Source organism: Chelonoidis abingdonii, chromosome 19 (assembly GCF_003597395.2).
Source record: "Chelonoidis abingdonii isolate Lonesome George chromosome 19, CheloAbing_2.0, whole genome shotgun sequence".
NCBI lineage: Eukaryota > Metazoa > Chordata > Testudines > Testudinidae > Chelonoidis > Chelonoidis abingdonii.
In genome coordinates, this window is record NC_133787.1 from 5,496,740 (window position 1) to 5,519,813 (window position 23,074).

The 23,074-nt window shown below is 49.4% G+C and overlaps 1 protein-coding gene across 5 annotated transcripts in view; it reads right to left on the reverse strand.

Annotated features, from left to right (window-relative positions):
* The window catches only part of NDRG4 (NDRG family member 4), an 87,951-nt gene that overhangs the window by 24,403 nt on the left and 40,474 nt on the right, over window positions 1-23,074 (reverse strand). For 4 of the 5 annotated variants that reach the window (XM_075073795.1, XM_075073794.1, XM_032785146.2 and 1 more), the window contains exon 4: window positions 3,968-4,073. In XM_075073795.1, coding sequence (XP_074929896.1) covers window positions 3,968-4,073 — 106 coding nt within the window. Of the gene's footprint in view, window positions 1-3,967; window positions 4,074-14,497; window positions 14,642-23,074 lie in introns of those variants that run through there. The other variant, XM_075073796.1, reaches the window with a different exon arrangement.

Genomic DNA, 23,074 nt, shown 5'->3' on the forward strand with positions numbered 1-23,074 from the left:
GTGCAAAATACAAACTTATTAAGTAGAAAATGCAAATTACAGGGAAAATTCCAATAGTGAGAGGCGTATAGGGTTATGTTAATGTAGACAATGGGAAGGGGTCGTTTTAAGCAAATAGTATAGGTGGTGTTCAAATAGTGGGGTACAAATCAGTTGGTAAACCCAATTTAACACTGAAGTATAAATGTAACAGGTAGCTAACAATTTTATGTAAGGAGCGTGTCACAGCCAGGCATATAAGCCAACTAACAATTATGGGAAAAATGTGGTAAATAATCCAACACTCTAGGTAAAAATGGCGTGTCACGAAGTGGTATACATGTAAAATCTGAGGTGGTATATGAGAGGAAAAAAAGTAACATGGGTTTTTATGCTAGACTTCAGTAAATGACAATGAGGTTTGGGATTGGCAATAGAGGGGATTAAAAAAAAGAGAGAGAGGAAAAAGGCAGGGGGAGAGATGAGTGGAGGTTGGGGATGCGGGAGAGAGAGGTAGAGGTGAGCAGAGAGCAGAGGGAGATTAACTTAGAGACACAGAGCGCAGGCAGGCTGCAGGTTTTAAAGCAGAGAGAGACTGAGGGGTATGGGGTGACGGAGACGCTCCGGGTGGGGGGGAGCAGCGAGCACAGACTTAGACCACAACTATACAGAACATACAACAAAATTTTATCATATGACATCTAACTTAAACTATCAAGACGACCACAAATGCAAAGTAACAGCACACTATGAACAATTTTTTTAAACCTAACTTACAGACACTCAATACACAAACTAATCTCTAAACCTAAACTAACCAAGCTATGCCAAAATGATAATTACAATCTTTCTCACTATAAGCAACCTCAATTCTAATATAAGGTGGGCCACCCTTACGCAGCAGTGGGCGGGGCGGGTGGCGGGAGGGTAGCTGGCTGCAAAGCTGGACAAGTCCAGGAAGGCCACAGCTCAGCAGCAGACAGGCTTATTTTTAGCAGCAAAAGTGCTGCTAAGTATTAAGAGAGGATTAAGGCACAGCACCAAAGTTTAGCTTAGAAGTCTGTGCGCTGGGATGAGACAGAGTACAGCAGCTAATACATAATAAATAACAGGAGTATAGCAGAGATCTTCACACAGAAGCGATTTCTTGACCAGCCCCAAAGGAAGCAGCAGAGGTAAAAGAGCAGAATCATCAGAAGGCTAGGTACAGTCTTAATATAATCAGAGATCTCTCAGGCAGCAATTTTTCTTCGTGGGGGGAAGGGGTTTCAAAAATAACAGGGGTAAACGCTCAAAAATAACGTAGATGCAGCCGGAGAAAGGACGCCCATGAACCCCTGGGCTGATCAGACCAGGCAGCAATGCAGTAACCTTTCTGAGGTCCTGATCAGAAATTGTCTGGGTTTTAATGGGCAAACTTATAGGCAGTCTCCACAGTACTTTTCTGATGGCTCAGAGGCAGGGAAAGAGAAAAAAACACAGGTGGCACAGAGACATGTCTGGCAGAGTCCTGTGCCAGTGGTGACTCAAAAGCATCATTTGAGGCCTATGCACTCATGGCCCAGGACCTTAAAAAACACAATAGGTCTTGCAGCTGGACCATTTAGCCTACCCTACACCGAGCTCCAGGTTTAACAAGGTGAATAACAGGACTACCCTTGAACGGGCAGTGGTCCCACTTAGCACAAGTGGACCATCCCTTTGACAGAAGGGCATGCGCTCCTGGTAACCAACTTTTAAGGGGCCCTCCCTTTGAAAAGGCTAGTGGCCCTGGTAAACAGCTTTCATACCCCTCACTATTGAATTTTCCCTGTTTTGGCATTTTCTTAATAAAGTTTATTTTGCACCCCACCTGTGTGGTAATTGCTCCCCAAGATCCCATATACCTGCTGGCAGGGACATAAAGTTTATTTTGCACCCCACCTGTGTGGTAATTGCTCCCCAAGATCCCATATACCTGCTGGCAGGGACAAGTCTCAATATGCCCATTTCACAGATGGGGAAAGTGAGGCACACACAGGGGAAAAGTCACCCAGCAGGCCAGTGGCAGCGTTGGGAACCCAACCCAGATCTCTCAACTCCCATACTAGTGCTTGAACCCCTAGGCAGTAGCACTGAGCCTCAGTCCCTGCTCTGCAAAATGGGGATAAAGCCCTTCCCTACCTCACAGGAGTGTTGTGAGGATAAAATCTATTCAGGATTAAGAGGTGCTCAGCTCTTGCAGGGCTGAGGACCATATACATACCTAGATAGATAGATAATAAGTAAAATACATACTCTTTCTTTCATACCAAGTGCTTTACTAACATTCCCTTGGACTCACAGCTACAGTTTTGGCCCTTTAAAATTCCTCTGTTCAGTTTTTTGAACAGGAACTCAGTGTTATTCAATGGAATTCACCCTTGCACGGCAGGCAGGGCCAGGGTTGAGGGCTGTACAAAATATTTGCAACAAATCTGAAATCCTCAAAAGTAGACTTGTGTAAAAACAAAACAAAACAGATTTTACAGAACTATCCCAAATTTTACAAAGCACCTGGGAAAGGTGGGGGTTTGCTATAAATACATGCAAAGAATTTTCACTCTCAAATTGCTGCTTCCCTTTTAAGACAAATAAATAGTTAAAGGTTTTTCAAAAGTCAGAGTGTTACTTCCTCCAAAATCAGTTTTTCTCATCCAAATATGTGCAATTTTGAAATGTGAAAAACTTCAATTTTGAAAGGTGGGGGGAACCATTTCAAATAAAAGAAGTTTTGGGGCCATAAAATGATCTAGAATAGAAGTGCAAATAATTTCTTCTCAAACATCAAAATAAAAATAACACCACTCTTGCAAGACAAAAATGGGAACAATAATCTTAATTTAAGAACATAAGAACGGCCGTACTGGGTCAGACCAAAGGTCCATCCAGCCCAGTAGCCTGTCTTCTGACAGTGGCCAATGCCAGGTGCCCCAGAAGGAGTGAACCTAACAGGCAATGATCAGGTGATCTCTCTCCTGCCATCCATCTCACCCTCTGACAAACAGAGGCTAGGGACACCATTCCTTACCCATCCTGGCTAATAGCCATTAATTGACTTAACCACCATGAATTTATCCAGTTCTCTTTTAAACGCTGTTATAGTCCTTGCCTTCACAACTTCCTCAGGCAAGGGAGTTCCACAAGTTGACTGTGCACTGCATGAAGAGCTTCCTTTTATTTGTTTTAAACTTGCTTCCCATTAATTTCATTTGGTGGCCTCTAGTTCTTATATTATGGGAACACGTAAATAACTTTTCCTTATTCACTTTCTCCACATCACTCATGATTTTACTTCAGATAGGAAAACTCAGACAGAGAGAGTTAAATGGGCCTTTCCCAGTGCCACACACAGTCAGTGGCAGAACTGACCCAGAAGTCCTCACTCCCAGTCCCCATCCTCTAACCACTCCATTCTGTTCCATCCCAGTGTCGGTCACAGACCTCATCTGTCCTGATTCTCAAACCCTAAGTCAAGAATACAGACTGCAGCTTGATTCCAGAGGTGAAATCCTGGGCCCAGTGAAGTCAATGACAAAACTCCCATTGACTTCACTGATGCTAGGATTTCACTCCTGGTGCAGAATTTCTGGAGGACTTCAGTCAGAAGCCAATTGGGCCACCAGTGGTGACTGCGCCATCATCCATCATCACTGGCTAATAAAGCCACTGGCTCCAGTTCATCTGGGTTTGCTCTGAAATCAGAGAGGAGTGGCTCTCTCAGATCCACACAGCCAGCAACCCCAACTCTGAGAGCAATGAGCAAGGAGCCCCTCAGCTAGAATCTCCAGTCTCTCCTGGACTAGGATTAGTTTCTCCTGTCCTTTTGTGGGTGGCAGCCTGACTCATGGATTGCTTCTAATCCCCTCCACTTTCCGTTTCCACAGAACCTCGCTGCTCTCCACTGGGGCTGAGCTCAGAAAACCTACATGGTAGCAACCTGTGGCCAGGATGGAAGGGTGAAACTTACGGTTGAGTCCAACATCATGGTAGGTCAGGATGGCTGGGCGATTTCCCTTTGGGGACCCCCGAATGACCACATGCAGCAGCCCGTATGGGGTCTCGATATCATGCTCCTGGAAGAGAGAGATAAGAGACAGGGTTACATCTCACCCATCCCTGGGGCCACCCTATTACCCAGAAAGGAGGAGACCAATAACGAAGTTCTACCGGGCCACGCCTGCCCTTACCAGCAGAGCCATGCCAGCCTGGCCATGAATCATTCTGGGATGAAAGTAACCAGTGACAGCAATCACTAGAGACACACTGTGCCTACAACAGATACACACCTGTCACTGACATCACATGTGTACGCTGCCACGCACATAAGTCTGTACACACACAGCACATATGTTCACTCACGCCCTGACACGCAGCACACTTCTGGTGCCCACTCTGCCAAACAGGTGTACCCTCACACGTATACCAATCCACGTGCTCACTCACACGCACGCTCCTGTCAACTCTTCCCTCCTACAGACATTCCCCAAACTGACTCCCATAAACGTTCATAAACGCTGCAACCATTTTCATGGCATTGGAGCCGATTGACTCAAATATCCCCCCACATCCCTCCCAAAGACAGAAAAGGGGCGATGGATTTTTAAGAGCCACGTCCCAAATCCACAACCTCATCTGCATACATGACTCAAACCCAAATCACCAACTGGAAACACACGTGGTCATTACATGCACAAATACCCAACTGGCGCAAGCAATGGGACAGACAAAGTATCCCAAACCATGCCAGATATCCCCCACTGGCAGGGATTGGCAGGAGGCTCTGGATTATAGCAACACAGATTTGCCTTGCCATTTTGCATTTTTAAAAGGCTAGATGTGGATCTAGAGCAGATTAGACAGGGCTGTCCTGCTGTCTTCCAGACCCAGGAAGGTCTTGAAGTATGCCCCAAAGATTAGGAACCTATGAATTGTCAGACTGGAGCAGACCTGAGGTATCTAGCCTAGTGTTCTGTTTCTGACAGCGAACAGAACCCAATACTTCAGAGGAAGGTGCAAGAATCTTGCGGTGAAGAGATGTGGGATAATCTGCCCCCCTCATTGGTCTCTAATAATTAGAGCCTGAATGAAGCTTTGAAGAACAAGGTTTAATTCCTTCCAGCATGTGTATCATCATTAATTCTGATAACTGGAATATCCAGAGTTATCTATACAACTGCTGTTCGATCCCTTTTTGTAATCTTGCTAAATTCTTGGCCTCAATGACATCTAGTGGCAGTGAGTTCCAGAGGCTAATTGTGTGTTGTGTGAAAAACGATTTCCTTTCATCAGATTTGAATTTGCCACCTTTAATTACACCCCCCCACACACACACACACAGCAATTCCACACAAATCACTGCATTTCACCTGCTCCTCTATATAACTATACAAAGCCATCAGGATACGAGGACTGGTCATTCACATTGACTTAAAAAGAAGCAGGCCCATAATATGTATGAAAGAGGATACCCAAAAATAATCCTTTGCCCTTCTAGGGTCTATTTCATCCAAGGACGTCAAAGCTCTTGAGAAACATTAGGGCGATGTTCGCCCCATGGTGAAGGCTGGCACAAAACCACCTGAACCATTTAAATCCTACTAAATCCCTACTTAAACCCCCTCTGCACAGAGTGCCTTGCCTCCATTTGTGAATTAAGCTTTACAACACCTCAATCATCATAATCTCTTTACAGATGGGAAACTGAGGCTCAGCAAGGGACAGTGACTTACTCATGGTCACACAGGGAGTCCGTTGGCAGCTCCTGGCACTCATAAAATGCACAATCCTTCCTGTAAATGTCAACTTCATTAGGCTCTTATTAGCACAGATTTCTTGACACTCCAGAGAATAGCAGCAGCTTCACATAAATTAATCACCGAACAAATAGTTCCCCTCCTTCCTAAACCATCAGAGTTAAAGGCATGACAAGGCAGCCTCGGGACACCAGTGTTGGACTCTATGCTGCAGTTCTAGCATTTACCAGAAGCCCTAATGAAATGGGAAGATCCGAAGTGGGTACACAGGGAAATAATGTCGTGCCCCATTAAGCTTCTTGAATTAGCGGCAGAACAGTTGCCGAGAAACAGGGCCCAAATCCTCAGATGGTGGAAATCACCATCGGTTAATTTACATCAGCTGAGAATCCAGCGAAGGGAGGGTCATCACAGCAATGCAGAGACACACACCAAATTGCAGACAAGGAAATCTAGCACTGATTCACGAGCTTGACAGCAGATACAAGAGATCTGGGAAGATCACAGGGACCGGACTCGGGGTGGTTTTTAGTGACAATAATGGGACAATTGTCCAGACAATTACAGCTGACTCATCAGCATGATCTCCATGTGCCTGACAAGTTGAAGACCCCAAAGGTTCTGATGTGACCCAAGAACCTCTCAGTGCCAACCGGCAAGCAGCACAAAGGGGTGCAGAGAGGTTGCAGGGATCTCTTGGGTTGGACACATACGTCATAGGTCACCAAAAAAACGTCACGTGACATCTCAAATGAAAGCCAATGTCACATGGGTCACCAACATTGCCGCGAAACGTCCATACAGAGGCTGTGTAAGGAATTATGGGTGGATACAGAAAATTGTGTTCTTAGAGTGTGCCTGGGGACCGGTCATCAGCAAAAGTGAAAAGAAGGCTCTCTTTCGGATAAGAAATATTTATCAGGCTGGCTCCTGATGTATAAATTAAGTATTGTATGTTTCACAGTGGGTCTCCTCTCACCTGTCTGAACCGACCGGTAATGAAGGATGGTAAGAATTTCAAGAGAGAAAATTAAAAGTAAACACGGCCGGGGATGGGAATGAGAGAGAGAGAAGAGGGCTTTTCTTGAGGTACACATCCAAGGTTTGCTCTAGAGTATCTGAGGAACAAAGACAACACCCTGTTCTCCTTCATCTAGCAAGTAAATGGGCAGTGAGTTTTACTTCATGAAAGAGGAGTCTCAACCAGGATGCTGAAGAGAACTTTGGGTCAATAAATAGACAGGAGAGATCGGGCTAGTTAAGTTTAGGTCTCTAGAAAGCGTGTTATGATTTTGTTCTGTATGGAACCACTTGTTCCCAACTCTCTTACTCACTGTCACGTGAATCTCTGTGCTTCGATGATAAATTTATTCTTGTTTTCGCTATATCTCAGCGCAGTAGGGTTAAGCGAAGCGCTGGTCCTGAGATGTGTTCCTTTGGGAAGAGCAGGCCTGGTAATTCTGTGAGTGTCCAGGGGATAAGGGGCTGGACTATACAGGGAACACGCGAACGACTCACGGGTCCATGTGTGCCTCTTGCCACCTGCACAGAGACAGAGACGCCTGCAGGGTTGTACTTGTGCTGCCAGAGGCTGCTCGTGCCAGAGAGCTGACCCAGAGCAGGCACAGACAAGACTTCCTGTTGCTCAGGGCAGGTGGTGGTGAGGTGCGTCCCAGCCCTGGGTAACGTCACAGTCACTCCTTTCCTGCCCCACTGATAGGGATGTTTCTGTTGCTGAGGAAAGGCTGGGCCGTTGCACTAGGAAGGTGCTATGGTTCGTGACCATTCTAATCTCTACCACGAGGGAGTCCCACGGTGCTGAGCCAGGGGCTGGGACAGTCCTGTTTCCTGCTCCCACATGTCTCATGCTAGAGGTTGACAGTTCCCTCATTCCAGTGGGAGGTCACGATGCAGGGTGACGGGGATCCTAAAGTCATGGCAGACATGGAGGCCTCTGAAGACAGGAACCAACACCAGGAGATGAGCTGCTCAGATACTATAGTAATGATGAACACAGGATTAGGGGAGGGGGAGAGAGAGAGAGAGAGGGAGTGATTACGGGGCCCTTTATCCCTAAGTCACTGGTTCAAACCAAGGCCTATATCAGCTTTCACGATCACACAGGCTTCTGCTGTGGAATCAGCTGGGGAATCTCAGTCGAGCTTAGGTGTCCATCTCACAGATCCCCATGACGCCTGGCACACAGTCTGTCTCAACTGAATGGGCTACGGTGTCCGAAATGCCCTTTCGCATGCAGACTGCCAGACGGGTCACAGCCCTGCTCAGCTCCACCCACTCTACCCTCCATCTCCCAGAGTGGCCACAGCCAGCTGCTCCTGAGGAAGGCACAAGAATCCACAGCTGCCCCCAGGGAACACTTCTCCCCATTCGTTACAGGTTGGCTTATGCTCCTGCCTAGAGCTGCACCAAGTCTCTCTGGGTTTTTGGGTCACAGGCACACATCTGGAAACAACGTCAAGACAGCACGTGCCGGGGCTGCAAACTGGGCACCTGTCGGGAGGACTGGAAAGCTGCCAGATTCGAGAGCAGGATGCCGGGCTCAGGACATTAATGTTCCCTTTTAACGAAAACTAGGGCAATTAATGAACAGGATCTGCAGCCAGAATCAGCAAGAACTTTCGTGTTAGAGAAAATCATTCTCACTGGAGACAATGGAGCCTGTTAGGAAGAAAGAATCAATCCCAGTGGGTGGGAGGAGGGGACTGGAATAGCACAACAGGGGCTGTGGGATTAGAACAAGAAGCTACATCCCAATAAGCCACGATGCTAAAAGATGCAGTGAGCCCTGACCCCACTCAATCGCAGTCAGCAGGAGCTAGAGACGCTCTAATTCCAGGTTCTCCTTCAGAAAGAGCCCTTGACCCTAATCTGTCTTGCTGTGGAGGGGGAGGAAGAGGAACCCTTGTCAGACAAAGAGTTACTTGAATGGTTTACAAGCCAGACGATCGCGCATCATCTGCTGCTCCGGCTCCCAGCTCCGCTGCTGAAATGGCTGAATCCTACTCCTCCCTGCTCAGCATTCATTCCAGTCCCCGGCCCAGTCAGATCCAGGGCATGGACCCAGTTGGGTCTGCTTGCCAGCTCCCACTTGCCCTGTTATGAGCCATTCCAACTGCCTGCTCTGATGGGTTTGCTTTCTTGCCTGGAGTATCGATTCGGGGCAGGGATTAATGGAGGCTTGGCAGTACTGCAGCATGCACCAAAAGGGAGCGGGAGCTCGGAGCTCTGCAATGCGCTGGAACAAACAGGAGGGAGGCAACCAGCCCCAGGATTTTGATCTACAGCATTTGCTTCTTTAGTTTAGTCCCCAATAAGGCGCATCAGCGGGGCACACAATCCGAGGGGTAAATGGGGGTCCATGCCCACAGCAGCGGAAGGCAAGGACATCTCTGGCCAAACCTTCATCCGCTGTATCAGAGCTATTCTGCTGCTGTGTCGTCAGACTCATCTTCCCAGGGAACCTGATCTTTTCCATGACGACTGTCCTTTTCGTAGGGGAGAATGGTGTTAATTCACCCCATTGCTGAGAACCATCCCCATGCACAGCTCCGGTGTCTGACAGGTAAACACCTGGGGGCAGGAACGCCCTATAGCACCAAGCACTCACATATACTAGGATTAAAGAGGGGACCCAAGCCAACACCCACACATCCACACCACACCCAGGGTTGGGGGAAGGGGAGGGGTTTGAAACCTCAGACCAAATCTGGATCTGGACTTTCCAGTTCTAGTGGGTTGACCTGAAATCTAAGGTTCACTTGGGACTGCGCTGCTGCTGTTGATTTTACAGTGCTCCGCACTGATGGGCAGCAGTATAAAACCCTAAGACAGATCGATCAGAAGTCCCCAGACTTCAGGGCTCCCTCTTCCATTCTCAGCTAACCCCCTGTACATTCTCACTCCCATCACTGAGGGGGTAGGGATGCCACCGTATTAGGTGAGGGCATTACATCCCCAGCTTGCATCCACCTCTGGGCACCTGCCCATGATCCCAGCAATGGGGGTATCACCATGCAGAAGATCCCGACTGCACAGTGCGCCTGGCCGTGTGAGGATAATTGGCTGCATTCCAGGGAACACGGGCCTGGGCTCCGGGTCCGACATGGGGAGCCTTCTTGATGGAACCAACCTTTCATTGCTACTTCAGGCGTGGCCATGCTGCTCAGATCTGCCCTTTGGGGCTCAGAGAGCAACCGTTAAAAAGAATCAGGCTCTGGTGGCTTCCCAGGATTGGTCGAGTCACTCAGTGCATTGGGTGCAAGGGAAGGAGTCTCAACTAATCATTCCACAACCTCTCTCTCTCTGATCTTTGCTTCCACCCCATGCCCAGTGCTACAGGTCTGCCCGCCCCTCTGTCACAAAGCTCTGGGGTGGAGGGGTTTGCTCCTTTTCTTTGTCAGAGCCTGAGCCTGCTCTTAATCTCAGCCAAGGGGTCACTCTCCACAGCAAGGAGATTTTAACATCTTCAAAGCCGAGGACTGTGTGTTTGTACAGCGCCTAGCACCAGGAGGCCTCAGTCCTGACTTGGACTTCTGGCACTGCCACAATACTTCAGCACCCGTCGACTTCGACTGGGATGGTAGGTGCTCAGCACCTCGAAAACTAGACACCAGAGCGGAGGAAAATTGGGCCCCTGGTATTTCTTTGCCGTTGGGTATTTCCCCCCAAAATGTGTATTTTGCCTCACAAAGGAGTCACAAAAGTATCTCCCAAATCAGTGATCTAATATACATCACGTCATCACCATTCCTTTAGAAGAACAGGGGCCACAGCTTGCTGGATGTCTCCCCCCACGGCCCACTCATGGCTGCCATATTGGATTCACTCTGCCCAAAGTGGCCAAGTTCCCACAGTTACTTGGAAGGGAAGAAAAGCTCCACCAGGCCCAGAGCTTATGAGAAATGAGGGTTTCCAGAATGGCAGCTGCAACAGGGCGAGTCACATGTGCGGGGCTGGAAAATGATGCCCTGGGATCCAGGCTCGCTGGTTTAAAGCGGCAGTGGTATGCTTGCAAAAATCCCCCACGAGGAAACACCTGCCGGCCTGATGCTGTCCCCGGCGTGCAGGCCCAGCACCTCAGGAGCAGAGCCACAGACAGTTCCATCCAGCAACTTTCCAAGGTTCCATCTTTCTCAGCCAAATCGCATTTGGCTTATGGAAGGGTTTGCTTTAATTACAATCGGTTAAATACATAAAAACTAGCAGGCGGGAACGTTAAAGGGAATTTTGCCACCGAGGCTCAGTGGGAACAGGACAGGGCAGGATGCTTGGGCATCAGCACTAAGCATCACCCTTGGCTTGCCACATGGGAGTCTCAGCATCCCAGTGGGTGTGTAGCGTCACACACCAGCGCTACCGTGAGTTACGGGTCAGAAGGCCTCTCTGGAGATGAGCTTCTGGGCTTTGCTCAGTGTTAGTGAGTGGGGACTGGGAGGTGGCATGGACACCTTACCCAGAGCTGCTCTCATGCTGTGACCTCTGACTCAGAGCTTAGCTAGGAGGAGGATGAAGAGGAGCAGCAGGAGTATGAGTGCAGCACCCAGAACAATGGGGCCCTGATCAGACTAGGACCTCTAGGTGCCACGAAACTTTGTTTGGGGCATTGAGATCACTCATCCTGCATCGGCCTCTTGGCCCCAGTACCTTGCATTGTTTTGAGAGCATGTATGCAAAACTGCACTCCCACATGCAAAACACCTGATCTGTATGCGCAAGCCAGGGCCATGCACGCAGACACACCTGCAAGCCAGTCCCTTCCTTGCTCAAGCATGCCAGGTGTTTTGCACATGCAGCTTACCTGTCCCCTAGCAATACCGGCCTGGATTGCTAGCGTGCTCTCTGCTTGACCTCTCAGCTTTGTGCATCGGTTTGGCTGGAGAGTCTGCATTTCTCCAACACACTTCACAGTGACCCTGTGCTTTTCTACTGAGCCTTTTGGCAAGGATCTCCAAGGACTTTCTATGCTCTAACAAGCTACACTTCATGGCTTCCCCTGCCCCAGTTAGGTAAAAAGAATCATTCTCTCTAGGGAAACTGAGGTACACAGAAGTTAAGTGATTTGTCCAAGGTGTCCCGTGAGTTCAGTGACAGGATTGGGAACAGGATCCAGAAGTCCTCTGCTCTGACCCTGTAAAACTCTCCTTCTTCAGCTGTTCCTGACAAAATTCCAGCTGCAGCCAAGAAAAAAACCAAACCCTCCAACTGTTCTCCAGCTGTTTTGTTCACGGGCGGCTTTGGGATGCAGGATGCAGTTCCAGCTCCCTGACTGACTTTCAGTGATGTCATCCCGCTGCCTGTGTTCTCAAGGACGCGCTCAGGTTAGGGACCGTGACTTACTTTTGTCCATTTTTTAGAGCTGTTCCTTTCAGACGGGTCCCCTGCCAGTGAGTTACAGGCCCTTTGGCTCCTAAACTGGACTCCCGGCTGGTGCAGGACTGGCCAGATTCACCAGTGGTGTCACTTTGCCGGCTTTAGCAGAAATACACCCCATGGGGAGGCTGGCCAGGTGGGCCTTTTGCTTTAATGCAAAGGACCCCATCCTGTCCTCCCTGGTGTCCAGGCACTCACTGATGCTGCACAAGGGTAACTCATGGTTGACCAGGACCTGATGTCTGTCTGGCTAGGAAAGCTCTCTGCCATCACCTTAACCAAACTGCTGGGCTCTCTCTCGTCCCCCTTCCCAGCTGGTCACCTTGGGGTTCGCCTGCTCCTCCTGGCTCTGGGGCAAGGATCACAGCTGTCTTGCTCTCCCCGTGCCAAGGCAGAACATGTCTCTTCCCAAAGGCGCAGAGCAGAGGGGAGTTCTGCATTACACGCACAGCCTATCTCATAGAGCTGGAAGGGACCTTTCAAGGTTGTTGTGACCAGCCCCCTGCCTTCACTAGCAGAGCCAAGTACTGATTTTTTTTGCCATAGGTCCCTAAGCAGCCCCCTCAAGAATTGAACTCACAACCCTGGGTTTAGCTGGCCACTGATCAAACCACTGAGCTATCCCTCCCCACCTCTGGAAGGGAGGAAATGGGGAATCCCAACCATCAGCCACAGAGGGCGAGATGCTCAAGATCCCTGCTCCAAGATTGGCCCATCCTTCAAAGGAGGCTGATCAGCTCCAGCCAGCTGCTCCAAGTCTCAGTGGGGCCAGAGGACAGTGCTGAGCCTCCAGTTCATAAGGGCCCCCTGAACACTTCATCCTGAACACCCGCTTGTCTCTGTTCAAGTGTCATTTGTCCTGAGTCTTTAACAAGGTCTCTTGACCCCTCCGGGAGGCAAGAACATATCCCCATGACCATCCCTACTTCCACTCGGCAATTATAGTCCACTTCTCAGCCACAGATCTCACAGGAGCATCATGATCCCCCTTTTACAGACAGGTAAACTGAGGCACAAAGCAGAGAAGGGACTTGTCCAAGGTCACAGAACAGGGCAGAGGAAGGACTCGAACCCCGGTGTCCTGACACTCAGCCTTGAGACCTACCTGCCAGCCCACCTGTGCCCCGCTATCCCTAGATCACCTCTAAGAGTTGGCACATATGCTAGTAGCACTCATCCCCCACCTTATGGATCGAAAATAGGAAGCTACCCAACGCTGCTGCTGCACCTTCCTCTCCAGCCACGCAGTTCCCTAGCGCCAAACATTTCTACTCCGGCCTGGCTCCTTCCAGCGCAGCGTCAATAGCGTAGAACTTCCCTGCCCTTCCCCCAGCATCCCCCTGCAGCTTCATGCATGCTCCACCTTGCCACAAACACCGCTGCGTACCTGAGCCCAAAGCCCCACGTCCCCCTGCATCCCCTTGGGCTGAGCAGAAGGGCCCCTTTGTACAGTCCTTCCCTACCTGGTCGGGGTGGGGGAGACCCTAGCTCATCACAAATTAGCCCAACATAGGTGCTCAGATGCTGTTGCGACGGGGAGAGAGACCGAGCCTGGATGGGTGATATGGAGAGCACCATCCAGGCACTGGCTGTGCAGAGCAAGCATCACAGACCATGGCTCTCATCATGGGACACCATGTATGTTTGCTGGTCACAGGGATGATCCATCACACTGCGGCGGAGCACGTCAAGCCCAGCCCTGTGCATCTCTCCTCTTGCCTCGATGTTCCAGCCTGCACAAGGTTATGCATGAAACCCGCTGCAGTGCTGAGCCCCCCTCCCTCACCTGCTGCTCACTCCCTCTCCCCCTGCAGCAGGCACCTGTTGTTGTCATTTGCTACTGCAGTCCCTGCAGAGTGCAGAATGTGCTCGGCTTTGATGGCTGCTGATACATGCAACAAGACATGCAATGCCCTCCATCGCCCCCCAGCCATCCCACACACCTCTCAGAACACAGGCATGGGTCTCCCTTGGACTCCAGGCATGCGTCCCTACACCTGATCTCTCTTGCCAGAGAAAAGACACACATGCCCATCCCTGCTGTAGCACCTGCATTCATTTTCCTTCCCTCAGGGCTGCAAGGACCAAGGTGGTTCTCTGCAGCTCCTGAGCCCAGTGGGGACAAATACTCAAGGATAATGCTGGGGAACTGGTCACCCCTGCAATCTGCTTGTGATTCAGGGTGGGGTGGGGAAATGCACAGGTTAGAAAGCAAACGAGATTTCTTTGCCCCGCTACCTACGCTAGCCTGTGAAAGGCAGCCCTGGCTGGTGCAAAGATCCTGTGTGGATTGTGGGTGCTCTCGCCTGGGAAAGTCCTGCATGACACCGGGGAGAGGTGGGGGCTGTACCTACCCCGTCCCAGCACTCTGGCATCGTAAGGAGCTTGTCCAGCGCAGATTCCTCAGGGGAGAGAAGGTAGCACTGGAGCCAGTGGCCCCCGTCCTGGGTGCACAGAGCTGACAGGCTGTGGATGAAGTCAGCCTCTCGGCTTTGATTTATAAATCAGCTCCATCCCCCTGTATTAGCCCCTCCCATTGCTCCATTCTCCTTCCACCAGCTCTGGCTTGGGAATTTTTCCTTTTTTATCGCAGGCAGTTGTTGAAATGGAGCCCAGGAGCTTATCGATTGGCTGCTGAGAAAATTATTCATGCTCCAATTGGCTCAAAATACCCGTTTATGGGGAAAAAACACAAACCCCCCCACCACCACCACCACTGCAGATCATCATTACGCCCTCCATCTTCCTTGCTATGACAGAGTGAGACACACACACAAAAGGACATGTGCTAACATGCATGCACACAGAAACACACACAGAGATGGAAACATGCACAAGCATGTATATAGACCCACATAAAGGGAGGTACATTAACATGCATGCACGCATCAGAATGCCCAGAGAGATGCAGATCCACAAGGTCAGGAACATGCCTACGTGCAAACAGACACCCATGCCCACAGAGACATGAAAAATGTGCTCACGCACAAACCCACACCGGTAAGGACACCCGTGCACTGCTTCTTTAGCACACAAAGCATTTTTAACAGGCCTCTCTCTGTTTGCTGTGACAGTGCAGAGTAGTACCTAGTCTCATCTAAAGCAATGGCTCTCGACCTTTCCAGACGACTGTACCCCTTTCCGCAGTCTGATTTGTCTTGAGTACCCCTGAGTTTCACCTCACTTAAAAACTACTTGCTTACAAAATCAAACATCAAAATACGAAATTTTCACAGCCCACTAATACTGAGAAATGGCCAACTTTCTCACTGTTACCATATAAATTGCAAAATAAATCAATTGGAATATAACCATTGTACTTACATTTCACGTATAGTATATAAAGCAGTATAAACAAGTCATCATCTGTATGAAATTGTAGTTTGTACTGACTTCACTAGTGCTTTTTACGTAGCCTGCTGTAAAACTAGGCAAACCTCTGGATGAGTTGATGTACCCCCTGGAAGACCTCTGTGTACCCCTGATTAAGACCACTGCTCTAGAAGGACTGACTCAATCTGTTGAAACATCAGGAGGGCAGGGCTGTTAAAATCCAGTGGATTCAAGTACTTTGCAGGAGAGGAGCTGGGAGGGGGCAGGGGGTAGATCATCAAAAGAAGGGACCAACGAAAGGATCAACCTGGAAAAGAGGCCACAAAATCTAGGATTCTTAAGAAGGGGCCTTTGCAGACTGGCTTACTGGCACCTCCGCTCCCACTCCCTCAGTGCTCAGCTCAGCATCTCTGTCAGCATCAGACCCCGTTCCTTGCCCAGTTCATTCTCTGCTGAGCTTCCGCTCTTGATAGCCCGACAACGGGGCTGCTTTGGCCAGGGAGTCAGAGTGCGAGCCCATGACTCCACATCACAGTGGGTGGCCACAACATTACCCAGGATACAATCTGGAGTGCTGAACAGCTGTGTCCTATCGGTTCTCCAACCCAGGGAGCCTTTCACACTGCTTATGGTGAGAACCACCACTCCTGGTCTGTTCACACACAGCCTCCAGCGTGCAAAATCACTCCCAGCTTCTAGCCAGCCACTCCTGAATGATATTACAGAGCGACACCAGCAAATTCTCAGTCCCAGACTTATCCCCAGGAATGTGCATCTTGTACTGCCCAGCTCTTTCCTTCTGGACAATACAAGCTCACAGAAAGTCCATCATTTCATTAACAGAAAGTGATGTGCACAAACCCTGTTATCTCCAATGGAGTTTCCCCACACACTTCAATCTGAACACATGCTGGTTCGGATAAAACAATAATACAAGCTGATTAACTACCAGGGCTGGCTCTGGCTTTTTTGTGGCACCAAGCCAAAAAAAACAAAAAACCTGTGCGGGGGCCCGAGCAGCAAAGGGGGCGTGTGTGAAACAAACCTGCTGCTCCGCGGCGAAGGGGAACAAACCTGCCAGCCATCCGAAGCAGCAAAGTGGGGGGAATCTGCCACCCAGAGCAGCAAAGGGGGGAGGGAACAAACCTGCCAGCCAGCCAAAACAACAAAGCGGGGGCGCGGGGAGGGGAAGGGGCAGGAACAAACCTGCCAGCCAGTCGGAGCGATGGAGGGGGGGAGGGGGCGAAACAAACCTGCCGGCCGGAGCGGCAAAGGGGGAGAGGGGAAACCGCCCGGCCGGCTGGAACAGCGAAGGGAACAAAAACCAATCCCTGCGGGGCGGCGGGTGCAGGGGACTCCCAGTCCTGCAGACCCCAGGCAGTGGAGTGCACACCCCAGCTTGCGGGGTGGGGGGAGAGAGAAGGGGGCTCCAAGGCTTCCTTAAGCGGGGCGCTCGCCATGCGGCCCCTCCCGCCGCACGACTCCAGAGGGCAGGCAGGGAACGATGCGGGCTCCTGTGCCGGGCTTGCTGCAGCCCTGGCACCGCTCCCAGCAGCTCCCCTTTTCCGCGCCGCCACCCCTACAGCGCAGCAGGAGGGGCAGCAAACCAAAAAGAAAAAAACCTGCAGGGGCTGCAGAAGCGGTGAAGCGCAAGGTTTGGGCGGAATGTCGCCCTTTGGAATCTGCCGCCCCAAGCACGAGCTGGCTCGGCTGGTGCCTGGAGCCGCCCTGTTAACTACAGAGAGATAAACTGGAAGTGATTACAAGTAATGAGGCATAAAAGTCAGAACTGGTTGCAAAGAAATAAAAGCTAAAATGCAAACTACCACCTAACTTCACCAGCCAAGTGAACTTGAAGCACAAAGGTTTTTCTCACCACCTGTTCACAGAAGTCTGGCTGGGTCTTCCAGACAGGACCTCTTCCCCAGTTCAGTGATGCTTCCTTTGTCTTTCAACCATTGCTGATGCCATGAATATAGATGAGGGAGAGCAGTGATTTGGGGTCTCTGTTGAGGTTCAGGCGACAGCCAGTCTGTTTACATAGGAACCTCCAGCTGTTCCACTGCCAAAAGTATAAATTTATCACTGCCCCCGCTCCTTCCTGCCAAAGAATGGCCGCTTAACCAGGTGATAGTCCATTTGATTGTGTTGACACCCGGCTGAGGCGCTCGTTTGCCTTTTGTCTCTGAGGAACTAGTCCATATCTGCTTTTCTGAATGTGGCGCCTGTCTCAGTAATACCATACAACAGAATTTTATAACTTTGCATACAAACTTGCCACACATCTTGTAGCAGGACAGTAACGATCAGCCAATTACGAGTTCTCAGATGATCTCTCACAAGGAATACTTTGTACAAGATTGATCATAGTTTTGTAAGAGTGCTGAACGTAAGGCTACAGACTGTCACAGTGGGAGGAAGGGTTGTCAATGAACTCCTTGGGATCTGCCATTTTCATTTTAGACAGCCCACTCCACTCCAGTCTGGAGAGCTCTCTGAAGGGGGTGCTGGCTCTGCCATGGACTCCCACTGGGAATTATCCCGCGATCTCCGAACGCTTTGCACATGTGATGCAAGTGAGATTTTATCCCTGGTCTCCACTGGCACAAGGCTAGCGAACTGCGCTGGCAGCTCCGACTCCTCTCCTCTGCAATGCACTGGCAAGCGGGTGACCTTAGCAAGGTTGGCGCCAGGTAACTCAGCCAGGAGAAAACTGCAAGCTGGCAGCTTCGAGTGTCTCAGTGGTGCTGATCCTGGCTCAATTCCTGGCCTTCCCCCTTCACTTCCTAGCTAAAGTGTGGGAGAAGCAGGGGCGGCTCTAGCTTTTTTGCTGCCCCAAGCACGGCAGGCAGGCTGCCTTTGGCCGCTTGTCTGTGGGAGGTCCGCCAGTCCCATGGCTTCGGCGTACCCGCCGCTGAATTGCCGCCAAATCCGCGGGACCAGCGGACTTCCCGCAGGCAAGCTGCCAAAGGCTGCCTGACTGCCACCCTCACAGGGACCGGCAGGTGACCTCCCTGGTTTGCTGCCCCAGGAACGCGCTTGGTGTGCTGGTGCCTGGAGCCAGGGTGCTATGAGATTAGGAAATGTATCAGAGTAGGTTACATAATTGCTGAGAGTCTGGATTTCCATGGGAAAGTCATGCGAGGGGCTGGGGGTGAATATCCCTAGCCTTTCCTGCCTAAAAATCCATTGGAGACATCAGGTGAGTGAGGGAACCTCTTTTATTGGACCAACTTCTACATATAAAAATCCATCACACATTCTCCTGCCCCTGACAGAGCTGCAGGGCCTGGATGAGGATTCTTGCTGTCCTAGGCAGACGCCTGGCCCTCCCAGCCCTGTCGTCACACAAGCGAGGAGCAGCATCTTCCTTGTTGCTACCTCGGATGTTTTGCTGCCTGTGTGTTAGAGAGGACCCTGCTGCGCCCGCTCGGGGAAAAGGAGCGGTGCCATTCCTTTGCAGCACACAGCAATGTGGGAATCATTTTCAGAAGGACACCCCGCAAACGCTGACCTGCTTTCAGGGACAGAGGCAAGCACAGCTCTGCTAACGTTCCAGACCCGGCTCCCCCAGCCTGGCCAATGCTCCTCCATCCTGATCTGTAACTGCCCCTGCAAGACTAGCCACCAGCCCAAATACAGAGCTGCCGATGCACCCAGCCTTCAAGGTGTCAGGGCCCCAATGCCAGGCTCTGGAATGCCAACCCCCCTGTTCTGCCACTGCACTGACATGCCAAACCCTGGAGAGAACCTGCTGGCGTGGGAGAACAGCCCTTATCGCACCACCACCTCGGTACAGCCCTAGCCAATAATTTTAGGTTATTGGTCATTTATGGTGTGATGTTACGATTAACATGTCATGCATGTCACATGTGACAGGTTAGGTCACAGAGACCCCCTTGGGACTGTCACTGACATGCTGAATTTATCTCTGAGCCCATTTTCCCTGCCAGCTTGGGACTCCAGAACCCCGCCTTGTTGAGCCAGACATGCTCGCCTGCTGCAACACAGACCCAGCGTCTAGACCATGCCCCCAAAGCTGCAGGCTTTAGGTGAAAACAGCTTAGCAAGTACTCCCATTTCCATCACCCGGGCACCCAGTTCCCAATGGGATCCAAACCCCAAATAAATCCATTTTATTCTATATAAAGCTTATACAGGGTAAACTCATAAATTATCCGCTCTCTATAACACCGAGAGAGAGAGGCACAGCTGTTTGCTCCCCCAGGTATTAATCACTTACTCTGGGTTTATTAATAAATAAAAGTGATTTTATGAAGTATAAAAAGTAGGATTTAAGGGGTTCCAAGTAACAGACAGAACAGAACAAAGTAAGTTACCAAGCAAAATAAAATAAGACACTCAAGTCTAAACCTAATACATAACGAAATTGGTTACAGGTAAATCTCACCCTCAGAGATGTTCCATTAAGCTTCTTTCACAGACTAGACTCCTTCCTAGTCTGGGCCCAATCCTATCCCCGGTACAGTCCTTGTTAGTTCCAGCAAACATCTTAGGTGAAAAGCAGCGGCTCTCTCATGACTGGGACTTCCTTTGTCTTGTTCCACCCCCTTTTATAGCTTTGGCACAAGGCAGGAATCTTGTGTCTCTCTGGGTTCCCACCCCTCCTTCTAAATGGAAAAGCACCAGGTTTGAGATGGATTCCAGTATCATGTGGCATGTTCACATGTCCTGTGAGACCCCCTCCAATCTTCCAGGGCTGGTCCCCACCTATACAGGCAGGCTTGCAGGTAAATAAACCATTTACAACCAATCGTCCTAGTCAATGGGAGCCATCAAGATTCTAAACCACCATTAACGGCCCTCACTTTGCATAATTATTATAGGACCACAGAGTTATAGTTAATATTCCTAGTTTCAGATACAAGAATGATACATTCATACAAATGGGATGAACACACTCAGTAGATCATAAGCTTTGCAATGATATCTTACAAGGGACTTTTTGCATAAAGCATATTCCAGTTACAGCATATTCACACTTATAAACATATTTTTATAAAGCATATGGAGTGCAACATCACATCATATATAATCACTGTATGCTAAATAGAGATAAATTGTTGGATTATAGAAGTATGAGAATGATCAGTAGTCAGAAAGATTAAGTATGTGTTTGGTGTCTAAGTAAGTAGGGCTGAACGCAAGGCCTGCAAGATTTCAGATTAGCCCTACTAGGCGATAGACTTCAGAAAATGCTTGACATATGTAAGTGACCAAAAATGATCCTATGCCACACGATTATGCAAAAGGATGTACCAGTGGGTGATACTGCAAAAAAAATTAACAATAAAAGTAAAGTTTTGCTTACAAGATACCTGGTAGTCACATTTTTTTAACACATGCCACCACCGCAGGGTGCAATATGTGCATACATGCTAATGAGGTATAGTCAGAATCACATTATAAAAAGAGGGTGCCCAGAGTGGGACAACTGAGCTCTCTATGGGAAACTCCAGCAGAAACTATCCCTCTAGTGATGATCAAACCATGAGAGACCCATCAGACCCTAACACAATCCAGAAGGATGTGAGTAACTTGTGCACAGGACTTGACCCATGCAGATACAAATTCTATCACCATAACTTGAACGGTAACTTTATTAAAACTTGTAAAGCAGACTAGACCTTGTACTTGTAAATGAATGGGTGGTCACTGTCCTTGGGCTTAGGTCTTCCAAATCTGAAGCAAGTAGCAGAGATGACTTTCACTCTGCTGAGCTTCAAACTGTAGCTACCAGAGCCAAACCCATGGTGGTGTAACACAAGATTACTAAATTCACTGTAAATACAACACAAGGCTACACAACAAGGCTGGAAGTACTAGAATAGGCTGGTCTCATGGTACTCCTGTCTCAGCGGAAGTCAGAAAACCAGCAAGAAATGCCTGTCATCGACATCAGAGACCCAGAGAACTGCCTCTCTCTGGGTTCTTGGCCCATCCTCCTGAGCCTCACCCATTATCAGCCAGCACACATGGAGAAATAGACAAGGTGGCTGTAACTCAGTTTTGCTCCCTCCCAATAGAGAGGGGGAAGAAAGTGTATTTTGATCTCACCCCCGCCAGCCCCATCAGAGATCCAAAGGGAATTTATGGAGTCAAAACAAAATTATCCATCTTTAATTTCTCCAGCCTAGTGCCACGCAATCTGTAACAACCGAAAATGTTCGTGATATTGATTATATACCTCATCCAAATGACAAACCACTCAGTGGCTTCTAACACTCAGCAAGAAACAACTGGCCCATGAATCCTTGCTGATCTTGAACACAAAAAAGAAGCTTACAAGAAGTGGAAGATTGGACAAGTGACCAAGAAGGAGTGTAAAAATATTGCTCAGGCATGCAGGAGTGAAGTCAAGAAGGCCAAATCACACTTGGAGTTGCAGCTAACAAGAGATGTTAAGAGTAACAAGAAGGGTTTCTTCAGGTATGTTAGCAACAAAAAGGAAGTCAAGGAAAGTGTGGGCCCGTTACTGAATGAGGGAGGCAACCTAGTGACAGAGGATGTGGAAAAAGCTAATGTACTCAAAGCTTTTTTTGCCTCTGTCTTCATGAACAAGGTCAGTTCCCAAACTACTGCACTGGGCAGCACAGTATGGGGAGGAGGTGACCAGCCCTCTGTGGAGAAAGAAGTGGTTCGGGACTATTTAGAAAAGCTGGATGAACACAAGTCCATGGGGCCGGATGCGCTGCATCCGAGGGTGTTAAAGGAGTTGGCGGATGTGATTGCAGAGCCATTGGCCATTATCTTTGAAAACTCATGGCAATCGGGGGAGGTCCTGGATGACTGGGAAAAGGCTAACGTAGTGCCCATCTTCTCAAAAGGGGAGGAGGAGGATCCGGGGAACTACAGGCCAGTCAGCCTCACCTCAGTCCTTGGAAAAATCATGGAGCAGGTCCTCAAGGAATCAATTCTGAAGCACTTAGAGGAAAGGAAAGTGATCAGGAACAGTCAGCATGGATTCACCAAGGGCAAGTCATGCCTGACTAACTTAATTGCCTTCTATGAGGAGATAACTAGGTCTGTGGATGAGGGAAAGCAGTAGATGTGTTATTCCTTGACTTTAGCAAAGCTTTTGATATGGTCTCCCACAGTATTCTTGCCGGCAAATTAAAGTAGTATGGACTGGATGATTGGACTATAAGGTGGATAGAAAGCTGGCTAGATCGTCGGGCTCAACGGGTAGTGATCAATGGTTCCACATCTAGCTGGCAGCTGGTATCAAGCAGAGTGCCCAAGGGTTGGTCCTCGGCCAGTTTTGTTCAATATCTTCATTAATGATCTGGAGGATGGCATGGACTGCACCCTCAGCAAGTTTGCAGATGACACTAAACTGGGAGAAGTGTAGATATGCTGGAGGTAGGGGATAGGATACAGAGGAACCTAGACAAATTAGAGGATTGGGCCAAAAGAAATCTGATGAGGTTCAACAAGGACAAGTGCAGAGTCCTGCACTTAGGATGGAAGAATCCATTCACTGCTACAAGACTAGTGACCAAATGGCTAGCAGCAGTTCTGCAGAAAGGGATATAGAGGTTACAGTGGTGAGAAGCTGGATATGAGTCAACAGTGTG